At 44.4% G+C, this 24,576-nt stretch overlaps 1 protein-coding gene across 1 annotated transcript in view; it reads right to left on the bottom strand.

The window, feature by feature from the left end:
* The window catches only part of LOC124620158 (vesicular glutamate transporter 1), a 210,413-nt gene that overhangs the window by 152,826 nt on the left and 33,011 nt on the right, over window positions 1-24,576 (bottom strand). The window contains exon 5 of the mRNA XM_047146828.1: window positions 1,700-1,818. Coding sequence (XP_047002784.1) covers window positions 1,700-1,818 — 119 coding nt within the window. The remainder of the gene's footprint in view (window positions 1-1,699; window positions 1,819-24,576) is intronic.

Below are 24,576 nucleotides of genomic sequence, written 5' to 3'. Positions count from 1 at the left end.
GAGAAAATGATATGAACTCACTCATGATGGTGACACTGCATCGAAAAAAGTAGATGTGTTGAAGAACAATTTGCGATCGCTCAAGGTAGGGTAGAGCGTTGTACATTAGAACCTCTTTAAGACTTTCGCTTTTAGCCAGAGCTGTAATAGAAGTACTAAGAAAAACCAGTTGCAAATTGAATGCATTTTAAAATAGAAGCTACTTCCACTTTCTAGTCAGGTAAGTTGTTAAGACATTTAACAAAGTCAGTTCTTTTGGAAATATCGCATGTTCCTTAGTAAGAGCTTTACTTCCAGGAATAACTATCACTGATGAATTAATGGTATCTTATGAATAGCTTTACTGTATTATAGAACAATTAAATGTGTGGAAGTAATATCCACAGACGCTGTACAAGACACAGTCTCATGTTTTTGCAACAAGAAAACTGGTTATGGAGGTTTCAGGCGAACATTCCGTCATGTGACTATAAAATCCGTCACTAGATTGAATTATGGATCAATAAATACATTAGTTTAAAGGGGAAACACTCTCCTCTCTCTCTCTCCCTCTCTCTTTCTGTCAATTTATTGCCTTAGGAGCGTGCGCATACAACCATCTCAACAGTGGAAGGACGATATGACAGAGTGTTTCACAATTCAGAACATTCATCACTTGCGAGTCATAGCCTGGTACGAAGTTACGCAGGCTTAAGACTTGTCATGTGATTCTAGGTAGGTGATTTTCGTGTCAGTAATGATGATACGAAGATAAGAACAACACAACATCTGTCACCGAGCAAAGAAAAGCTCCGACTCGGCCGGAAATCAAAACGGGTGCCTTCGGTAACTCCGTATATTTGAAAGCAAACGGGGACAAAGGGAGCTTCAACCACAAAATGAATAGAGTAAATTCATTGATCTGATGAAATTACATTTCCCTGGAGACACATAAGTCAGTTTTATATTCGATAAGGATAGAAGCTGAAGCAATAAATTAAAATTTATGCCTTACCCAAGACTAGAAACCGAAGCTGCCCACTTATTTTTTAAATTTTTAAAAAATCTCATTTTGTTCCTCTTAGTTCGTTGCATCTGCTCAGGGCGGACGTCGCAGGACACCCGTTTCAGTTTGTCGTTGATCTGTTAAGTCAGTTATTATATTACAGGGGCAGCTAACCCTCTGACCGAACACGCTGAGCTACCGTGCCGACTAACTTATTAGGCAGATGTGCTAACCACTACACCACCACAATGTGTCTACTGCAGCTGAAAGTACAACCGTTTTCCAATGTCCTCCAAAACAGCGACTTCACACCTTCATCCAATTTTCCCCTTCTTAAACCGCCACTGTTGCCGAGGCGCTCCAATGTTGGAATAGCACGCCAGTTTTGTACGAAATGCCGGAATCCTGCCTGTAGCTCAGGCGTGGGTGAACTGAAGTTTCTGTTACTCAGGCACCAGACGATCTGAGCTCGTGCAGTGGTAGCAGCTACAGGGCTATGGCGGCGTAGAGGGTAACACTATAACGTGCCTTATAAGCAAGAGCCCCAGGTTCAAGTCCTGGCCGTTGCACAAATTTTAATTCATTGCTTCAGCTTCTATCCTTGTCGCAGCATAGATTAAGTTGCATCAGACATAGCATTTATTCATACGTAAATGATGACTGTAATTGAGAGTATTTAGGTGTGGAACAGGTTGCTGCGGTCGTTGGACGCACCTGTTGGCTGGGTAGGCGGACGCCAGGAAACCGCCGGGCACCTGCGTGACCAGGTAGCCCCAGAAGAACGAAGAGTCGACGGCGCTCTCGACGGCCACCGTCCAGTTGAACACCGCCATCTGTCAACACCAAGCAGACACCTCAGCAGAGCGCCCCACAACGAGCTACACTACATATCTGTCACATAAGTACACTGTCATAATCTACATTACTGGCCATTAAAATTGCTACACCAAGAAGAAATGCAGATGATAAACAGGTATTCACTGGACAAATATATTATACTAGAACTGACATGTGATAACATTGTCACGCAACTTGGGTGCATAGACACTGAGAAATCACTACTCAGAACAACCACCTCTGGCAGTAATAACGGCCTTGATACGCCTGGGCATTGAGCCAGACAGAGATTGGATGGCGTGTACAGGTACAGCTGCCCATGCAGCTTCAACACGATACCACAGTTCATCAAGAGTAGTGACTGGGGTATTGTGACGAGCCAGTTGCTCGGCCACCATTGACCAGACGTTTTCAATTGGTGAGAGATCTGGAGAATGTGCTCGCCAGGGCAGCAGTCGAACATTTTCTGTATCCAGAAAGGCCCGTACAGGACCTGAAACATGCGGCCGTGCATTATCCTGCTGAAATGTAGGGTTTCGCAGGGATCGAATGAAGCGTAGAGCCACGGTTCGTAACACATCTGAAATGTTACGGCCACTGTTCAAGTGCCGTCAATGCGAACAAGAGGTGACCGAGACGTGTAGCCATACCATCACGCAGGGTGATACGCCAGTATGGCGATGACGAATACACGCTTCCAATGTGCGTTCACCGCGATGTCACCAAACACGGATTGGACCATCTTGATCCTGTAAACAGAACCTGGATTCATCCGAAAAAATGACGTTTTGCCATTCGTGCACCCAGGTTCGTCGTTGAGTACACCATCGTAGGCGCTCCTGTCTGTGATGCAGCGTCAAGGGTAACTGCAGCCATGGTCTCGGAGCTCTACGCTGCTGCAAACGTTGTCGAACTGTTCGTGCAGATGGTTGTTGTCTTGCAAACGTCCCCATCTGTTGACCCAGGGATTGAGACGTAGCTACACGATCCGTTACATCCATGCGGATAAGATGCCTGTCATCGCGACTGCTACTGATACGAGGCCGTTGGGATCCAGCACGGCGTTCCGTATTACCCTCCTGAACCCACCGAGTCCATATTCTGCTAACAGTCATTGGATCTCGACCAACGCCAGCAGCAATGTCGCGATACGATAAACCGCAATCGCGATAGGCTACAAACCAACCTTTATCAAAGTCGGAAACGTGATGGTACGCATTTCTCCTGCTTACACGAGGAATCGTTGCACCAGGCAACGCCGGTCAACTGCTGTTTGTGTACGTGAAATCGGTTGGAAACTTTCCTCACGTCAGCACGTTGTAGGTGTCGCCACCGGCGCCAACCTTGTGTGAATGCTCTGAAAAGCTAATCATTTGCATATCACAGCATCTTCTTCCTGTCGGTAAAATTTCGGGTCTGTAGACCTCATCTTCGTGGTGTAGCAATTTTAATGGCTAGTAGTGTAGTTAAAATTACTTGCCAGTTGACGTAATGCAACACAACCTTTTCCTTTACTTTAAAAAAATCAATAAAAATATGTAGAGAATACACCTTGTACTACTCAGTTACATAATTTCATGAAATTGTATTGCAGAGAATCCTAAGATGCCGTTTGCATATCTCTAGGATTTATATTGTAAAACAAGCTAAAAAGGCTACAGTACTTCTTCTGTCATGACAAGATTTGTGTCCCGTTGATTCTTTGACTGCTTCTTCGTTGGTAATACACTCCTGAAAATTGAAATAAGAACACCGTGAATTCATTGTCCCAGGAAGGGGAAACTTTATTGACACATTCCTGGGGTCAGATACATCACATAATCACACTGACAGAACCACAGGCACATAGACACAGGCAACAGAGCATGCACAATGTCGGCACTAGTACAGTGTATATCCACCTTTCGCAGCAATGCAAGCTGCTATTCTCCCATGGAGACGATCGTAGAGATGCTGGATGTAGTCCTGTGGAACGGCTTGCCATGCCATTTCCACCTGCCGCCTCAGTTGGACCAGCGTTCGTGCTGGACGTGCAGACCGCGTGAGACGACGCTTCATCCAGTCCCAAACATGCTCAATGGGGGACAGATCCGGAGATCTTGCTGGCCAGGGTAGTTGACTTACACCTTCTAGAGCACGTTGGGTGGCACGGGATACATGCGGACGTGCATTGTCCTGTTGGAACAGCAAGTTCCATTGCCGGTCTAGGAATGGTAGAACGATGGGTTCGATGACGGTTTGGATGTACCGTGCACTATTCAGTGTCCCCTCGACGATCACCAGTGGTGTACGGCCAGTGTAGGAGATCGCTCCCCACACCATGATGCCGGGTGTTGGCCCTGTGTGCCTCGGTCGTATGCAGTCCTGATTGTGGCGCTCACCTGCACGGCGCCAAACACGCATACGACCATCATTGGCACCAAGGCAGAAGCGACTCTCATCGCTGAAGATGACACGTCTCCATTCGTCCCTCCATTCACGCCTGTCGCGACAGCACTGGAGGCGGGCTGCACGATGTTGGGGCGTGAGCGGAAGACGGCCTAACGGTGTGCGGGACCGTAGCCCAGCTTCATGGAGACGGTTGCGAATGGTCCTCGCCGATACCCCAGGAGCAACAGTGTCCCTAATTTGCTGGGAAGTGGCGGTGCGGTCCCCTACGGCACTGCGTAGGATGCTACGGTCTTGGCGTGCATCCGTGCGTCGCTGCGGTCCGGTCCCAGGTCGACGGGCACGTACACCTTCCGCCGACCACTGGCGACAACATCGATGTACTGTGGAGACCTCACGCCCCACGTGTTGAGCAATTCGGCGGTACGTCCACCCGGCCTCCCGCATGCCCACTATACGCCCTCGCTCAAAGTCCGTCAACTGCACATACGGTTCACGTCCACGCTGTCGCGGCATGCTACCAGTGTTAAAGACTGCGATGGTGTTCCGTATGCCACGGCAAACTGGCTGACACTGACGGCGGCGGTGCACAAATGCTGCGCAGCTAGCGCCATTCGACGGCCAACACCGCGGTTCCTGGTGTGTCCGCTGTGCCGTGCGTGTGATCATTGCTTGTACAGCCCTCTCGCAGTGTCCGGATCAAGTATGGTGGGTCTGAAACACCGGTGTCAATGTGTTCTTTTTTCCATTTCCAGGAGTGTATATTGTAAATGTCGCTCACGTAAAAGTGTTTTTTAATAATTGCTTAATTAATTTGTGGAGGTTTTTATACAGCAGTCATATCTGAAATACTTAGTGTGGTGTCACCGCCAGACACCACACTTGTTAGGTGGTAGCTTAAATCGGCCGCGGTCCATTTAGTACATGTCGGAGCCGCGTGTCGCCACTGTGTGATCGCAGACCTAGCGCCACCACAAGGCATGTCTCGATATACGATATAGCACTCGCCCCAGTTGTACGGACGACATTGCTAGCGACCATACGGACGAAGCCTTCCTCTCATTTGCCGAGAGTCAGTTAGAATAGCCTTCTGCTAAGTCCATGGCTACGACCTAGCAAGGCGCCAATTGTAACAGTGCATGTATCTTACGAGTCTCATTTGTATAGTCAAGAGAGATGTATCACAAGGAGTGAATAAAGTTAAGTATATTCCAGCTACGTACTCCTCTTGCTACCATTCAATAGTTATCCTGTTCCAGACTTCACGCCCGTCTGCGTTAGATAGCGTGCCTATCGGCCCCCTCAAAATAACACTGTGTCGGCACTTCTGTCGACACATCACTTAGTCTTATAGATCGCCAGCTAATCAAAACTATTAGTTATTATTTCAAAGGATGCCGATTTCAATAGGGCTACGTTTGCCATTGCTCAATGACAAGACTATCTGAACTCCATGTCGGCTCTTTTGTTGAATATTTTGCCTCTAAGAAAGAAACTATCGTCGTAGAGGCGAAGTACAGTAATTTCATTTTATATCTTTCCTTACACTTTCACGATATTCCACAGTCAAACAGTCATTGGTGGCCGAGCGGTTCTAGGCGCTTCAGTCTGGAACCACGTGGCTGCTGCGGTCGCAGGTTCGAATCCTGCCGCGGGCATGGATATGTGTCATGTCCTTAGGTTAGCTAGGTTTAAGTAGTTCTAAGTTTAGGGAACTGATGACCTCAGATGTTAAGTCCCATATTGCTTAGAGCCATTTGAACCAAACAGTCAATGAACAACGAGGGAAGCCACCCACAACGCATGGATCTGAACTTCCAGCGATGGAAGAGAAAGAATGACGTTAATTTAGATTCTAATGCGTATATTTTTTATCAGCAGTTTTTATTCTACCTATGTAGAACTAGTTGACGGCCTATAGTGACCAATGTCGAATGTAAATTACTGCTTCTAGGCAAAGTTTCAAGAGCGAGGCATTGGTTTTCCTCGTTGGCACAAATCCTGGGTTGTAATTTAACCTGCGTCGTTGTGAGTCTGCTTGTACCATGTTGAGATACATGGAACGGTACAGAGTTTGTTCTGCTTATTGCTGGCCTTAAAACATTTTGATATGGGTAATTCTTGCTCTTATTATTGTTGACGACTTCAAATAATTTTTTTGATATTACTTTGTATAATTTGCTTTTTGTAGTTTTTAAAATCTTATTATTTGTTTTAAACAATTTTGTGATGTTAATGCTCATTGGCGCCCTTAAATTATTTTTGTCGTTGTAACATATTTTTTGATATTAATTTGTATAAGTTGCTTTTTGTAGTTCTTAAAATCTTATTATTTGCTCTGGACAATTTTATGATCTTAATGCTCATTGGCGCCCTTAAATTATTTTTATCCTTGTAACATTCAGTTTACATGGTGGCGCTTTTAAATAACGTTTTATGTCAATGTTCGTCGGCGCCTTTAAATTATTTTGATTTCTTTTTAATGTAGATTTTATTTGTTGACGCCTTTAAAATACTGTGAATGTAATTGCTTATAGGGGTCTGTAAACTATATTCGGTGCCTTGCAATTCAGTGATTATATGACTTTATCGAATGTGCTCAATTTCCCAGGGGCTGCCTTATGTATATTATTGTTTGTGAAACAATAAATCTCTCACTTTTTCTGCTGGGTCTGGATTCAGGCGTTTACCACTCCCGGATCCTCGCACCACTACCCATTTCTTGTTCTGTATTTTAGCAACACCTCACCTTAATCAAAATAGTGGACAATATTCCGCACTAATATTCGGTACTCTCGTACTTTGCTCATTAGGGTACACTACGGAAATGTATCGCGCGTCCTCCGGAAGTTCAGGCTCACGGCATCAACCTGCACCCCGTTATTTACTGCCTGATATAAACTACATAAGCGTGTTCTTGATCGTAAGATTGGTTCGGCGTACAATCGCAGTCGTTCTGCCCCACTGTCAGAACGCCACATCCATCACGAGTTGCTAACCCCCTTTTTGCCGGTCCGCCGCTGAACGAAAAGCGCATCAGCAGCGCGCCGGGCCGACAAAAGGCGCATTCAGCCGGCGGCCGCCGCTCGGCGTCTAATTGCGCGTCGAAGCGTGAGCGCGCGCCACGCGGCCGGAAATGGACAAACAGGGCGGCCGCCGGAAGCGTGACGTCACGCACAGTGAATGGCGCCATCAGCACGCGGGGGTTCCCCGGCTTCCGCAAGGTGCGGGCTTAATGGTCAGGAGAAAGTCGCTGCCGCTAGGACTACTCCGTGTGCGCAGAGGGCGCTAGAGTGGGGGAGAGGGAATCTAGCAAATATATTTGGCAATATTTTGACCCGAAAATGTGTATTCGCTCATCATTCGAACTTTCCTTGAGAAAATACCGTCAGATTGGAATCGCTAATAACTACAAGACTAATAACGCAGACCGAGCGAGGTGGCGCAGTGGTTAGTACACTGGTCTCGCATTCGGGAGGACGACGGATCAATCCCGTGTCCGGCCATCCTGATTTAGGTTTCCCGTGATTTCCCTAAATCACTCCAAACAAATGCCTGGATGGTTCCTTTGAAAGGGAATGGCCGCCTTCCTTCCCCGTCCTTCCCTAATCCGATCAGACCGATGACCTCGCTGTTTGGTCTGTTTCCCCGAACACCCCCCCCCCCTTCCCTGTCATGGGAAAAGCTACTAATAACGCCTGAACAGTTGTTAACCCACAGAGTAGAGAAGGAGAAGAAACTAAATTTTTTCTTATGTTCACGCTAGCACAGCCACAGGCGATACCAGACAGTGAGGGCGACATACCTACGCATCAGAAAGAAATAATTATCACAGTATGTCGTTCGTGTACACGAGCACATGTTGCCACATCAGCACTAATTGCCAGGCACAAGTTACATAGTCAGCGAAATGTCAACTGAGAGGGCGAGAGAGAGACGGAGATGCATTTTTTACCTCTTGGTACATGAGGCGACAAGCTTTACCTTGGGCGCGATAACACCTTTCAGAGACTTGACAGCGCAGTTAAGAGCCTGTAACAAATCGTTAAGCAAAAGCAGCGGACGAGGACCGCTGACCACTAGTAAAACAGGAGGCCACATTCGGTCATAACGAAAGCAGAATTACCTCCAGCCCTTCTCCATAAATGTAGATTTTCTCGAGCTGTCAATTCAGCTGGTCATTAGGATCGAAGGCGTTCGCGTCGAAGCTCTTGATTCAATTAAAAAGGAAGTTCGGCGTTGGCCTTAATATTGATGTTTTATTGATTGTTTTATTGATAGCAGAATCGATTTTCAATCACATGGTGATCATCTTCATTGCTGTATAAATTAAACCCAGACACTGGTATCAAGTTATCAATAACCATAACTGAGAAGCGGTCACAATATTGTGATCGCTTCTCAGTTTTGGTTGTTGATAACTTGATACCAGTGTCTGAGTTTAATTTATACAGCAATGAAGATGATCACCATGTGATTGAAAATCGATTCTGCTTTCAACAAAACATCAATATTACGGCCAAAGGTGACCTTCCTTTTAATTTAATATACAGGGTGAGTCACCTAACATTACCGCCGGATATATTTCGTAAACCACATCAAATACAGACGAATCGATTACACAGACCGAACGTGAGGAGATGGGCTAGTGTAATTGGTTAATACAAACCATAAAAAAATGCACGGAAGTATGTTTTTTAACACAAACCTACGTTCTTTTAAATGGAACCCCGTTAGTTTTGTTAGTACATCTGAACATATAAACAAATACGTAATCAGTGCCGTTTGTTGCATTGTAAAATGTAAATTACATGCGGAAATATTGTAACCTAAAGTTGACGCTTGAGTACCACTCCTCCGCTGTTCGATCGTGTGTATCGGAGAGCACCGAATTACGCAGGGGTCCAAAGGGAACGGTGATGGACCTTAGGTACAGAAGAGACTGGAACAGCACATTACGTCCACATGCTAACACCTTTTTATTGGTCTTTTTCACTGACGCACATGTACATTACCATGAGGGGTGAGGTACACGTTCGACGGGCGTTTCATAGGACGTGGAGGACGCATAAATTGGCCAGCCCGTTCTCCTGATCTTACACCTCTGAACGTCTTTCTGTGGGATACGTTAAAGGAGAATGTGTACCGTGATGTGCCTACAACCCCAGAGGATATGAATCAACGTATTGTGGCACTCTGCGGCGACATTACACCAGATGTACTGCGGCGTGTTCGACATTCATTACGCCAGAGATTGCAATTGTGTGCAGCAAATGATGGCCACCACATTGAACATCTATTGGCCTGACATGTCGGGACACACTCTATTCCACTCCGTAATTGAAAACGGAAACCAGGTGTGTACGTGTACCTCACCCCTCATGGTAATGTACATGTGCGTCAGTGAAAAAGACCAATAAAAAGGTGTTAGCATGTGGACGTAATGTGTTGTTCCAATCTCTTCTGTACCTAAGGTCCATCACCGTTCCCTTAGGATCCCTACGTAATTCGGTGCTCTCCGATACACACGATCGAATAGCGGAGGAGTGGTACTCAAGCGTCAACTTTAGGTTACAATATCTCCGGATGTAATTAACATTTTACAATGCCACAAACGGCATTGATTACTATTTGTTTATATATTCAGATGTACTAACAAAACTAACGGGGTTCCATTTAAAAGAACGTAGGTTTGTGTTAAAAAACATACTTCTGTGCATTTTTTTATGGTTTGTATTAACCAATTACACTAGCCCCTCTCCTCACGTTCGGTCTGTGTAATCGATTCGTCAGTATTTGATGTGGTTTACGAAATACATCCAGCGGTAACGTTAGGTGACTCACCCTGTATATGGTCGTTATGCACACAGCACTCCATGGAGTCGCCAATCAACTTGATTCAATGATTGTTACAGTGTAGTTACATCCATGCGTTAGATGTTCCAGACTCCTCATGAAGCCACTACTCGGCATTCTCGGGATAACATCCAAGTAACTATGACCTGCCGCTCGTAGGTCATTGCATTGGCCGCCGCCTACCACATTGCTGATAGGGAGACGGAGGGTCTTCCAGCAGCAATATATCGCACGGTACTTATTGCACCAACATCAACGTGAGCCCTGGGTGAGAAGGCCATCTGCTGTCTCTGTTCCTGATCGCAGTTGCAGTGCCAGAGCCTGCCTGTCCGGTGGACCAGGATCAGTACATACCGATAGGTCATTGCAGGTCATCATTGCCTTCCGGAGCAGGATCGGGAATGCTGTAACACAGTATGGGGCTCATACTCACGCTACGTCTTCGGCTGCAGGCTAACGCATAGCTTCCAACAAGAAGTCATTCGAATTCGTATTGTAGCGGTCTTGGCGACCGGCCAGCAGAGGTGACAGAGGAGTCAGCGAAATTCCGCAGTGTCTCTGGCATAAGGAGTCAGCCGAGGCTCACAAACAGACACAGAACAGTCAATCTGAACGAATAAGCGTTACCTTGCTAATAGTATTCTATCAACGCCGAAAGACGCTCTACAGATTCCAAAACACCATCCTGACTGCACGGTTATTATACAGTTTTGTAATACATTTCACTCAATTCTGAGTTCTTTTATAATCATCATTTCGGTTAATTGTGCAATAGCACTAACTGACCAGTGGGTTATGTTTTATTACCTTCTGACGTGTGATATAAGCACGTTTACGTAAAACAAACTCTATGCATATTTTGGTGGTGGTGGTGGTGGTTAGTGTTTAACGTCCCGTCGACAACGAGGTCATTAGAGACGGAGCGCAAGCTCGGGTTAGGGAAGGATTGGGAAGGAAATCGGCCGTGCCCTTTCAAAGGAACCATCCCGGCATTTGCCTGAAACGATTTACGGAAATCACGGAAAACCTAAATCAGGATGGCTGGAGACGGGATTGAAGCGTCGTCCTCCCGAATGCGAGTCCAGTGTGCTAACCACTGCGCCACCTCGCTCGGTAGCATATTTTGGTGTCTTCGATTTAGTGTTATTGTAGTTGCCACTCAGGTTCCTTTTGCGATGATTGAATTATAAATATTACTTAGGCTTGTTAATGTCCATAATGCCGGTTCTGAGTATAAGGCCTAAAACTATTTTGGGAGCTTATTTCGAAACATTTTCTCGTTCTCTTGCAATTTTTAATTCTGACGAAATTCCTTATGCAATGTCACATTTCTGATATATTGTCACTGTGGAATTTGTCAGGCGCTGTGAGTGTGATTATTCGGAGCAAGCTTTAATGTAAATGTTCTCGCTGTTATAGTAAAATAATATTTTGTGCTCCAGCCTGTGGGCAGTCATATTACTATTGAATCTGGTATGTATTTTTAAGCTGTGCCCATTCGGCGGGTTGCTCTAACTGTAATTTTATTATATTATTAATTTTTGATATCATAGTTAGTATCTTCTAGGCCTGTTAATCACTTTTTGATTTTAATTAATTGTAATAGTTCTTGCAGTTGGTCTTGTTGAGAGGTAATAGTCTATTACTAAATATTTGTTGTTGGTCGGCCACTCGTCGTTGGGTTTTAGCGCATTGTTCTATTAAGTATTTTTAAGTTTGGTTGTAATAAAAAATCTCTGCCACATTCTGACATAAAAGTTTAAAATTATGATCAGTCACCGCTCAACCAAGTCACTTCACTTCTTGACACATGTGACTCGTAAATATAACCGGAATTACAGAAACTGACTCACACAATAGTTTTTCTGTTTTCCTAAAAAAAAAAAAAAATATAATATGTTGGAGCCTAAAGGGAAGCTGCTATGACTAGATGTTTCTCAGAGAGGAAACATCTTCGTTAGCATTATCGATCAAGCTATAGAGCTAATTTCTCTGTCGGCCAAAGAAGTAGCTAGAGATATTACTAGAATAGAGCACTGCTAATTCACCCTTGACAAAGGAAAAATCCGATGAAATCGGGGGACCAGTACGTCGCGCACTTAATATCGGGTACCGCAGACCACCAGTGCCGATATTTCCTAGGAGCGGAATTATGCGCCGCGTACTACGGGCCTCGACAGTGAAAAATAGTGAAAGTGTTTTCCGACAGCGCTCAATATATTGCGCGCCAGCGCTATGCGTCAGCCGTAACCGGCCAACTGCTTGACGACGAGTCTAATGCGTTCTATGCTGGATTCTAGTAAAGCAGTTGCTGCAAGTCAGGTGCATCTCATGTGAAGAATGTCTAAAATGTGTTGTAAAAAGTGCGTTTCAGCACCGAGGAAGTTAAAATGATAACTGATGCAGTGGCAAAAACACATTACTGCTTGACCCTCTGCATTTCCCTTACGTCTCGAGCAAATAATTCCTCTTCGTGCATTATATGCTTAGCTATCAGCAAATCCAGAAGTTTCCTTCTCTTTTCTCTCATGCGAACCGTCACTACTGCACAGGATATTAGCACTTCGCTTAAAGTAACAACAAGTTGATTAAGCTCTCTTCGCAGGTGGCGCATCTTCCTATTGTATATTACAATGCGACTAGCCCAAGGCACGGCAACCCAATACAAGTTGCAGGTTGCCTGTGTAGCAGCTAGCAGTGATAGCAAATAATTTAATTTTTAATATTTTGTACCATTATTGACCGAATTAAAAAATTTAAATTGTTTTCATAATCTACTCACTAAGTGGCATAATCTCATGTTATAAGTTCAACACAGTAAGACAAGTATTACAATTAGCAACTGTGTGGGCGACTGGAGGCAGAATAACGCCCAGCATTCAGGTACCTCCACTAAATTCATCCAGTGTTTCAGAACGAGAGCATTTAGCGACTACCAGTACCTCTAATACATAATTTCAAACCTTTGCAGATTCTCTCGCTGATAACCCCCCACCAAACACACACAAAACGATGACAAGAAAAAAAGTTATTGCTTACTGCATGTCCGTTGTTCATGCAGTCGAACTCCAGCATTAGGAATGACATTTTAATTTATTATGTCTTCACTTCTAACTCTATTCGCAGCACATTTTGTAACAATGTTACAAAACCACTAAATGTACCTGGAAAAATATATCATTGTACGATATGTAGTCCCGAAGATGCGACTTCTTCAACACTGAGGTGCGTGAATAACTTGCTTTTGTTTAAAACAGAGTGAAGGTTACCCAGACAACACTCATTCAGTGTTTAATAATCTGAGCACTCAGTGACTTACAAAAGGTTTTAAACATAATTCCAAACCTCTTCGAAACTACTTCTCGCTTTCATCCTTAGCGTCAACACATTAACCTACTTGTAAAGTAATGAAAAATTTTGAAGCTGTCATACAGGGGAGTTCGATTCTTTAAATAATCTGAGGTTTACAGGTGTGGACTGAGTAGTTAATGCGCTTGCGGTTCAATTGAGTCAGAAAACACAAATGCGGAATGTGTCTAAGTTCTGCGACTCTGCCGGCGTCGAACGACCTATCACGTTTGTGCTACGCAAACTTCTTGCTTAAAGCCAGATTTTACTAGGAGAAGCGATGTTGCACCACGTAGTACGTCATGCGCGGAGTGTCCTGCGTCGTCCACTCAACAGGGACGAAAGACTAAAGTTGTTTTCCGACAGAATGTAATTCGTAGTGTACCAACGCCTTAGGTCAAGAGTGAGAGGCCTGCTGGTCCTAGACGAGACTAATGAATTGTTCAAAAAATGGTTCAAAATGGTTCAAATGGCTCTGAGCACTATGGGACTTAACATCTATGGTCATCAGTCCCCTAGAACTTAGAACTACTTAAACCTAACTAACCTAAGGACAGCACTCAACACCCAGCCATCACGAGGCAGAGAAATTCCCTGACCCCGCCGGGAATCGAACCCGGGAACCCAGGCGTGGGAAGCGACAACGCTACCGCACGACCACGAGATGCGGGCAAAAAAAAAAAAAAAAAAAAAAAAAAAAGGTTCAAATGGCTCTAAGAACTATGGGACGTAACATCTGAGCTCATCAATCCCCTAGACTTAGAACTACTTAAACCTAACTAACCTAAGGACATCACACACATCCATGCCCGAGGCAGGATTCGAACCTGCGACCGCAGCAGCAGCGCGGTTCCGGACTGAAGCGCCTAGAACCGCTTGGCCAAATGCATTATTACGCTGGGTTCTAGTAAATGAATGCGAAAGACGGTGGAAGAGCATCCTACAGCACACATGGAAAAGAAGGAATAGGCATTACAGTGTCTGCTACAAAAAATAAGTGTGCCACTTACAATGTACGGAAGCTAAAAGGAACAGTTTCTCAATTGCTACATCGCATCGCACACTGAAATATGGATAACTGCTGTAACTTCTCGACGGAAGCCAAAAATGGCGTCTGTAGCAACGCTGACGGACTCTATCCAGAAACAACTGAGTCTGAACCACTTTCACTCCAATCCCATTAAACAGTGGAACCACGTCTTTTAGCCAGATGCCTCTGACCTAAAAGAGGAAGGAAAGCGATGCCCGTCTCAAATGTTTAAATGAGAACACAGACGAAAAACTTCACTTTAAAGCTGTCAGGAAGACCTGTCAACACCGACACCGTAAGAGGATGGAATAGAATCATACTTCAAAAGCGTAGCTGCGACTGTGTAAAATTTCTGCCAGATCCCATCTCGTAGACCAAGATAAGAATTTTTCAGCACGTCAGAAAGACGGAGGCGTTCAACCAACAGTATCAATGCGGTTGTAGTTCACCAGCTGTGGATTACAATGAAAGTCATTTGTCGCCACAGCACTCGTCAACAACGTTCCCTAGATCCACCACTGGTACACGTACAACACATCCTACAATGAAGTTAGTCAGACAAGTGGCATGGTCACTCAGGCACTTTCTTTTTCACTAATTGTCCTAACTGATGGGAGGAAGTGAAGTGAATTGAAGTGGAAGTGAAGTGGAAGTGAAACGTGGACGATAAATGTTTTAGACAAGAAGAGAATAGAAGCTTTCGAAATATGGTGCTATAGAAGAATGCTGAAGATTAGATGGGTAGATCACATAACTAATGAGGAAGTACCGAATAGAATTGGAGATGAGAGAAATTTGTGGCACAACTTGACTAGAAGAGGGGATCGGTTGGTAGGACATATTCTGAGGCATCAAGGTGTCACCAATTTAGTATTGGAGGGCAGCGTGGAGGGTAAAAATCGCAGAGGGAGACCAAGAGATGAATACACTAAACAGATTCAGAAGGATGTAGGTTGCAGTAGGTACTTGGAGATGAAGAAGCTTGCAGAGGATAGAACTCTCCGAACTGAAGACCACAACAACAACAACTATGGAGGGACTAATGCAACAAGTAATACGGAACAAGACAGTGCTTTGTGGAATTTTCCTTACTTTATTTGCTATATAAAATTCACTTTAATCTCTGAAAATTTGTTTGTGGTTGTATGTAGCTGATGTTTTTATTGTGTGTTGGAGGACTGTAAAATTTTATCTTTGAATTTCATGCAAATAAAACATAACAAGTAGAAGAAAACTGCTTTCACACAACTTACTTCCCAGGTAGCAGGTGTGAACTGAATAGTTAATGCTGTTGCAGTTTCATCTTCTGAGAAAACAGGAATACATTAAGTATTTACTGTCGTGTCACATGGTGAAAAATTCCTGCCCCTAGGAACATCGAGGCATTAGACTCCTCCAGCACCAGATAGGCTGGCCACATCTGACGTTAAGTGCTGGTGCACTACACATTGCGTTCTGCCGGAAGCACCTCTACTTTTCAGTGTTTTGGCATTCTCAAATAGGGAGACATGTGTTTAAATACGAAGTGACTGACAGTGGTAACTATCGCGTAGTTCATGTGTGGATGTAAATATGCTAGCGTCGTAATACGAGCACTGGACATATACAGGGTGATACTGCTGCCCCTACCGCTGGGTGAAACGCAACCGGCAATGTCTTCAAATACCACAGGCAACATTTTCATATTCTGTCGCTCGTCGTTGCCAAAGTGTTAATGCAACAGGAAAAAAAGTGAACAGGGCTTCTATGTAGGAAGTTTAATCTAGTTACATTTTGTAGCAGGACACGTTTTTGCTAGAGGCCGCAGTTTTCGAATTATTCAAGAAAAACGTATAATGCTGACCCTCAAACGCGTACTTCTTCAATAACACGAAAACTGTGACCTCCAGCATTAGCATATCCCAGTACAAAATTCAATAACATTACGTTTCCTACGAAAACTTCAGGTTCATTTTTTTCTGTGGAAGTAATAGTTTGCAGGTTGAGAGTGAGAGAATATGAAAATCTCTCATGACGTTTTTGAAGGTCTTGAGATTTGCATAAAACCGATCGGTAGGGGCAGCTGCATCTCATCGTATATGGCTAAGGTTGTGAGTTATGACGACTTACTTTAGTGTGTACACGACAACAAGAGCAATTCAGATCAACAGGTTATGACGATGTATAACACCTGGTGTCTGATACAATTAACAATTTTTTTTAGTCTGAAGATGACTCGTGAATGAGCTAAACTAGTAGTGAGTAGTGGATGACAGTGATCTTTATGTAGTGTTTTTAACCACACATTTGTTCATTATTTGCGCTGTCAAGGGGAGAAACTCAGTCAGGCGCCTCAGGTATTACGCGATGCAAAATTTTTGCTCCTCGGAAAAGGCGGGTATTCCTGCCGTGGTCGTGAGTGTAATTTCATGCGACGCCACGGAACTTCCGAGGGCGGACGATTAACTATCAGAGAGGTCACAGTTCGTAGTAATTGACGGAAAGTCATCGAGTGAACCAGAAGTGATTTTTGGCGTTCCCCAAGGTAGTGTTACAGGCTCTTTGCTGTTCCTTATCTATATTAACGATTTGGGAGACAATCTGAGCAGCCGTCTTCGGTTGTTTGCAGATGACGCTGTCGTTTATCGACTAATAAAGTCATCAGAAGATCAAAACAAACTGCAAAACGATTTAGAAAAGATATCTGAATGATGAGGTAACGGCCTTGTCATAGTGCTTACACCGGTTTCCGTGATATCACCGAAAATAAGCGCTGTCGAGCGTGGTCGGCACTTGGATGGGTGACCATCCAGGCCGCCATGTGCAGTTGCCATTTCTCGGGGTGCACTCAGCCTCGTGATACCAATTGAGGAGCTACTCGGCCGAATAGTAGCGGCTTCGGTCAAGAATAACATCCTACGACTGGGAGAGCGGTCCTCCACGGAGGATGACACGGCCGTGGGATGGTCACGGTAGGCCACTCGTGGCCTGAAGACGGAGTTCTTTTATCTGAATGGTGCGAAAAGTGGCAGTTGACCCTAAATAACGAAAAGTGTGAGGCCATCCACAAGAGTGCTAAATGTAACTAGTTAAACTTCGGTTACATGATAAAATCAGTCTAACCTAAAAGCCGTAAATTAATTAAATACCTAGGTATTATAATTACGAACAATTTAAATTGGAAGGAACACACAGAAAATGTTGTGGGGAAGGCTAACCAAAGACTGCGCTTTTTTTGGCAGGACACTCAGAAAATGTAACAGACCTACTAAGAAGACTGCCTACACTACGCTTGTCCGTCCTCTTTTAGAACACTACTGCGTGGTGTGGGATCCTTACCAGGTAGGACTGAAGGAGTACATCGAAAAAGTTCAAAGAAAGGCAGCACGTTTTGTATTATCGCGAAATATGGGAGAGAGTGTCACAGAAATGATACAGGATTTTTGTTGAACATCATTAAAAGCCGGCCGCGGTGGCCTTGCGGTTCTATGCGTTTCAGTCCAGAACCGCGAGACTGCTAGGGTCGCAGGTTCGAATCCTGCCTCGGGCATGGATGTGTGTGATGTCTTTAGGTTGGTTAGGTTTAAGTAGTTCTAAGTTCTAGGGGACTGATGACCTAAGATGTTAAGTCCCATAGTGCTCAGAACCATTTGAACCATCATTAAAAGAAAGGCGTTTTTCGTTCAAAAATGGTTCAAATGGCTCTGAGCACTATGGCACTTGACTACTTTGGTCATCAGTCCCCTAGAACTTAGAACTACTTAAACCTAACTAACCTAAGGACATCACACACATCCATGCCCGAGGCAGGATTCGAACCTGCGATCGGAGCAGTCCCGCGGTTCCGGACTGCGCGCCTAGAACCGCTAGACCACCGCGGCCGGCGCGTTTTTCGTTGCGACGGATTCTTCTCATGAAATTCCAATAAGCAACTTTCTCCTCCGAATGCGAAAATATTTTGCTGATACGGACATACATAGGGAGGAACGATCACCACGATACAGTGAAGGAAATCAGAGCCCGTAGGGAAAGATATAGGTGTTCATTCTTTCTGCGAGCTATACGAGATTGGAGTAATAGAGAATTGTGAATGTGGTCCGATGATCGCTCTGCCAGGCACTTAAATTTGATTTGCAGAGTATCCCTGTAGATGTAGATGCAGATGTAAAAAGGAACGTTTCTCAGCTTGGTGTGAAGTCTACGTTCATCGCTTCTGCACTTAACAGTGTGGCAACACGTTCTATTCGAAGCACTCCAACAAACAAGTTCTAGGGGACTGATGACCCAAGATGTTAAGTCCCATAGTGCTCAGAACCATTTGAACCATCATTAAAAGAAAGGCGTTTTTCGTTCAAAAATGGTTCAAATGGCTCTGAGCACTATGGGACTTAACTACTTTGGTCATCAGTCCCCTAGAACTTAGAACTACTTAAACCTAACTAACCTAAGGACATCACACACATCCATGCCCGAGGCAGGATTCGAACCTGCGATCGTAGCAGTCCCGCGGTTCCGGACTGCGCGCCTAGAACCGCTAGACCACCGCGACCGGCGCGTTTTTCGTTGCGACGGAATTTTCTCATGAAATTCCAATAAGCAACTTTCTCCTCCGAATGCGAAAATATTTTGCTGATACGGACATACATAGGGAGGAACGATCACCACGATACAATGAAGGAAATCAGAGCTCGTAGGGAAAGATATAGGTGTTCATTCTTTCTGCGCGCTATACGAGATTGGAATAATAGAGAATTGTGAATGTGGTCCGATGATCGCTCTGCCAGGCACTTAAATTTGATTTGCAGAGTATCCCTGTAGATGTAGATGCAGATGTAAAACGGAACGTTACTCAGCTTGGTGTGAAGTCTACGTTCATCGCTTCTGCCCTTAACAGTGTGGCAACACGTTCTATTCGAAGCACTCCAACAAACAATGGCATACGAAGTTTACATTTCAGAGTGTCAGCGTGAACGGACTGGTTCGCGCGAACGACAACGCCCAGTGTATGTCAGCGAATCACCGCGCCGCGGCACCACTCTCGGTCGCTTGTGATTGTGCTCTGAGTGCTGGAGAGGCCTGCGTGGGGTGAGCGATTGAGGGGGGGGGGGGGGGCGGTGTTTTCGGCGGAAGTGCTGCTCTCCGCTGCTCGAGCCCTCTGCCGGAGGCGCGTCGCTAGGAAACCGGCCGGCATCGCCAGTGGGAAGGAACGGGGCAGCGGGCAGGGGTGGAAGAAGAGGGTGGCGGCATTTGTAATTCTGATTCTATTCATCTGCAGCACTCCGGCCTCTGCCAAACGGACTCCACTTCCGGTTAAAAGGCAAAAAGCGTGCGATGAAAGGGAAATCCTTCTCCGACTTCTCTCTCCTCCCACAGATAGCCCGCGAGGAGGAGGGCGCGTGTATACATATCTATAAAAAATAGGGGTGGGGGTGGGGACTGGAAGAAAAGGGAAGGGAAGAACGGGGAGGGGGCTCGATAGCGACACAGAAAGCAATACTCAGAAAATTGGTATATGGATCGCGAACTGAACAATAGAGACTGTGAGGGAGGCAGAGTTTTATGAAGCAGAGGGAGAAAGCTTCCAGGCATAGGTGCAAAAATTGAAATCGATACTGACGCTAGAGCCGAAATATTACGAATGAAACAATCTAACATCGGCGGGTGGAACTGGGATCACCAAATTTTTGAAGAAAAAAAAAAAGAACAACAGAAGTACAGTGACGACGAGAAAAACACGTTTACGCCGAAAAGCGTAGAAAAACCGAGGCTACTACCGTGTGTAAGGAACTCTTACTCTGAATAATTAGCGCATTACTGTGTTTCTATAAGGGACGATCAAAGACTGCGAGGGTATATAAGCACAGACAGGTGGGCAAGGGATTGTTGTGGCATTCGTGACTTTCCAACGTGCATGCGGTAAACGCGGAACCGTTAAATATGGCGACGTTATTGGCAAATGCGTCCAAAGAGGATCAACGTGCTGTTATTTTGTTCTTGGTTGCTGAAGGAGAAACACCAGTAGATACCCATCGGAGATTGGAGAATTTGTATGGGGCAGCACGTCTCTCGAATATCACCGTTGTGGAATGCTTCTGCTTCATGATAACGCATGTCCGATGTCGAAAATGACGTAACGCTCAAGCTGAGCCGACTCAAGTGGGAGGCACAGGTTCATTGGCCCTATGGCCCTGATCTCTCTCCGTGCGATTATCACGCCAACGGTCCCTTAAGAAAGGCCTTGAAAGATCGACGATTCCTGTCCATCGAGAATGTGCAATGGGTGTAACGGACTTTTTCAAGCAGCAGGGCGCAGTTTTTTTTAGCAAATAGGTATCTTCAACCTTTTGCGTCGATGGACTGATTGCCTAAATGCCCACGGCGATTTTGCCGTAGAAGAAACAGATTCTGGACTTTCAGCCTTAGAACGGAAACATTTTGATCGCCCCTTATACGTTGAAATACGTCTTTACGTCTTGACAAATTTCACCAATATTGATTAAATAAGTTGCAGCGATGAATAGACCACGAAGTGTCACGTGTAAAAACGAGTCTGATGCTACAAATTTAGTTCTGAGCTAGCGATGGGCGTCTTCAAACATCACTATTTTGAGTCCGCAAACGCCTAAATTCTTTGCTTTCCATTGATCAAAACATTTGAACATAAAATATCCCACGAGGTCGCGCTGGAACTCCATTGACTTTTCCTGCTAGTGGAACACCAGTTGCCTATGACAAACAGTTTGTCCATTTTCCACTGAGATTATCCATATTGACAATTCTACTGAAATCGTAAGGATGAAAAATTCTCGAAGTCTAGATCACAAAAACATTTTGTTGTGATTCCTAGTTTCAGTTACATATGAGTAATCTCCGTATCATAAAAACAGTCTTGATTTGTAAAGTTTCCACAGCGGCATAACAGGTCGTCATAACATTTTGAGTGACGACATTCATACAGAATGTTGTTGTTGTATTCTTCAATCCTAAAACTGGTTTGATGCACCTCTACATGCTACTCTATCATGTGCAATCGTCTTCAAGTCCAAATAACTACTGCAATCTACGTCCTTCTGAATCTGCTTACTGTATTCATCTCTTGGTCTCCCTCTACTATTTTTAGCCCTACAGTTCTCTCCAATACTAATTTAGTGATCCCTTGATGTCTCAGAATGTGCCCTATCGATCAATCCCTTCTTTTGGTGAAGTTGTGCCACAAATTTCTTCTCTCTCCGATTCTATTCAGTACCACTTCATTAGTTACGTGATCTACCCACATAAATTTCAACATTCTTCTGTACCACCACATTTCAGAAGCTTCTAATCTCTTTTTGCCTAAACTGTTTATCGCCCATGTTTCACTTCCATACATGGCTGTACTCCACACAAATACTTTCAGAAAAGGCTTCTTAACACTTGAATCTATGTTCAATATTAACAAAGTTCTCTTTTTCAGAAAATCTTTTCTTGTCATTGCGAGTCTACAGTTTATATTCTCTATGCCTCGGTCATCATCAGTTATTTTGCTGCCCAATTCACCACTTCACTATTAAGAGGCTTTCTTACCTCCTGTCTTGTAAAGTTGTCTCACTGTCCCAAATGGTCATATCCTAATCCGAAAGTTGTGGCTCCATACAAGTTTATCATCGACAGTCAATAATGGAATGCCAAGCGAGAAATTCTAATCGCTGCTTTTATGAAAGTCTCGAAGTTACGGGATGCTACCGTATTTCTAATAAAAAAGAGGAATAAACAGTAGTTGGAGCCTGTCCAACAGTAATAACTGAATGTAAGTGCACAGATTAAGGTCATTACATATCGAGCACCAGTTCAGGCTCATAAAATAATCTCCGTACGAATTTAATGACAGTTCGAAGTCACACACTGGTGAATCCGCACACAAATGTTTCCCGTGCTACTTTTAGACGGGAACATACTCAGTCCACTGGACTTACATGGTGCCTGTTCAGAAGCGAGTCCGAGATTTTCTCGTAAATTGGTAATTTAGTTCAAGCGATAACCAGTAGATGACCCAATATTCTTTGTACAGCTGTGATATAAATGTTGAACCGTCAGTTCGTTTAGGCAGTCATTGCGTGCCTCACGCTTTCACGTTGGTGTTACACCTTTGACCTCCTGTATTGGGATGATTTACCGTGCATTCCGCCGTGTTGTAAATTGGACTATTGAACTACTGACGGTTGAACATTTTTATCACCATTGGACAAAGAATGGTGAGTCATTTCTTGGTTATCGTAGATCACGTAAGGAATGAGGAAGTTCTGAATAGAATTGGGGAGAAGAGGAATTTGTGGCACAACTTGAGTAGAAGAAGGGATCGGTTGGCAGGACATGTTGTGAGGCATCAAGGGATCGCCAATTTAGTATTGGAGGGCAGCGTGGTGGATAAAAATCGTAGAGGGAGACCAAGAGATGAATACACTAAGCAGATTGAGAAGGATGTAGGTTGTAGTAGTTACTTGTAGATGGAGAAGCTCGCACAAGGTAGCGTAGCGTGGAGCGCTGCATCAAACCAGCCTCTGAACTGAAGACCACAACAACAGCAAAGTTAGAAATGGTAATTTTGTTTGTCTACTTACAGTTGTTGTGCCTAATCCATTATCCAGTATGTCACTGACAGGCGAAAAGTCACTTACAATGTTTGTTTTAGTAGTACGTTTTGATTACTAAAACAAAAAGTGAAAGTGGTGATTTGCGAGCGTGTGACATTGTGTATAATGGAGGAGGCACAATACTTGTAAGTAGAAAAAAGTAAAATAAAGTTTCTAAGGTTTGCAAAGAAAAGTACTACAACATTCGTTTAGCCGGATTTTCCGATTGCACTATAACCTCGAAATGACATCTATAGTGCAAGAGAGGTAGAAAATTGCACATGCGAACATCGTTAAAATATTCACTTGAAAATGGCAATAAATACTCGAAGTGTGTTGTGACAAGCATGAAAAATAAGTAACTGGTGCCGTTTTTTATTATTTATATCATGTGATGCCCTTATTCTGCTCTGGAGGCTATGGTGGAAAGATCTGAACGTAAGAATAATTTCGTGTGTGTGTGGGAGGGTGGTTTGCAGTTCTCGAATTCACCCGGCAGCCGTTACTAGGGCACGATGAGAACTAAGGGCGCTGTGGGACGGTGCTCTGATTTTTGAAGTGTTGCGAGTACCAAGTCGATTGTGAGTGATCATCAGTGATAAATTTACATGTTTTACGATTTTTTAATGATTTATTTTTATTTATGGTTTTATTTTTTACTGGACGTAGCGTTTGATAACGATGAGGCGATCTTACAGAAGTGGAAACTTGTGTGTGTGAGTGTCTCTCGCCCTTTTTACTTCAATACACTGTTATACAGTTTTGGTTACGGACGAAGTACTACTACAAACCAACTGGAGACGTTGTGGCAATTGTTTGTGGTGCTGATTTCCCTATTCGGTTGTCGAACTCTGCGTCGTGGGCTAAAGCGAGGCTGATGACCTTCGTTTACAGTGATGGTACATGTGTAGCGGAAAATAGAATAAATTCGGGTCCACCAATAAACGTCGAAGGGTACGGAGCAATACGTCTCATACGGCGCTAGTGGACGAGGAGCTGCGCGAATTTTGTGGCGTCCCAGCGAGGACTTCCACACTCCAGAATACTGCGAAGACTGAAAGGGAGAATGTGCCAACCCAGACATTTTTCCTCGTGGAGAGCAATGTGGTTAATGAGATGCAGTATCAGATTTATGGCAGAAGCAGAACTTAGGGGATGCCTTATTGGATTAAGGTATATGGAGTTGATGTTGATGATGATGATGATGATGATGATGATGATGGCCGGCCGGTGTGGCCGAGCTGTTCTAGGCGCTAGTCTGGAACCGCGCGACCGCTACGGTCGCAGGTTCGAATCCTGCCTCGGGCATGGATGTGTGTTATGTCCTTAGGTTAGTTAGGTTTAAGTAGTTCTATGTTCTAGGGGACTTATGACCTCAGCAGTTAAGTCCCATAGTGCTCAGAGCCATTTGAACCATTTGATGATGATGAAGATGATGTTTGGTTTGTGGGGCGGTCAACTGTGCGGTCATCAGCGCCTGTACAAAGTGCAAATCTTTTCACAGTCCAGTTTTCTACACAATCCAATCAAGCTACTGTCACGAA

The sequence above is a fragment of the Schistocerca americana genome, chromosome 6 (assembly GCF_021461395.2).
Source record: "Schistocerca americana isolate TAMUIC-IGC-003095 chromosome 6, iqSchAmer2.1, whole genome shotgun sequence".
NCBI classification, from domain to species: domain Eukaryota; kingdom Metazoa; phylum Arthropoda; class Insecta; order Orthoptera; family Acrididae; genus Schistocerca; species Schistocerca americana.
This window is presented reverse-complemented; position numbering and strand designations above follow the sequence as displayed.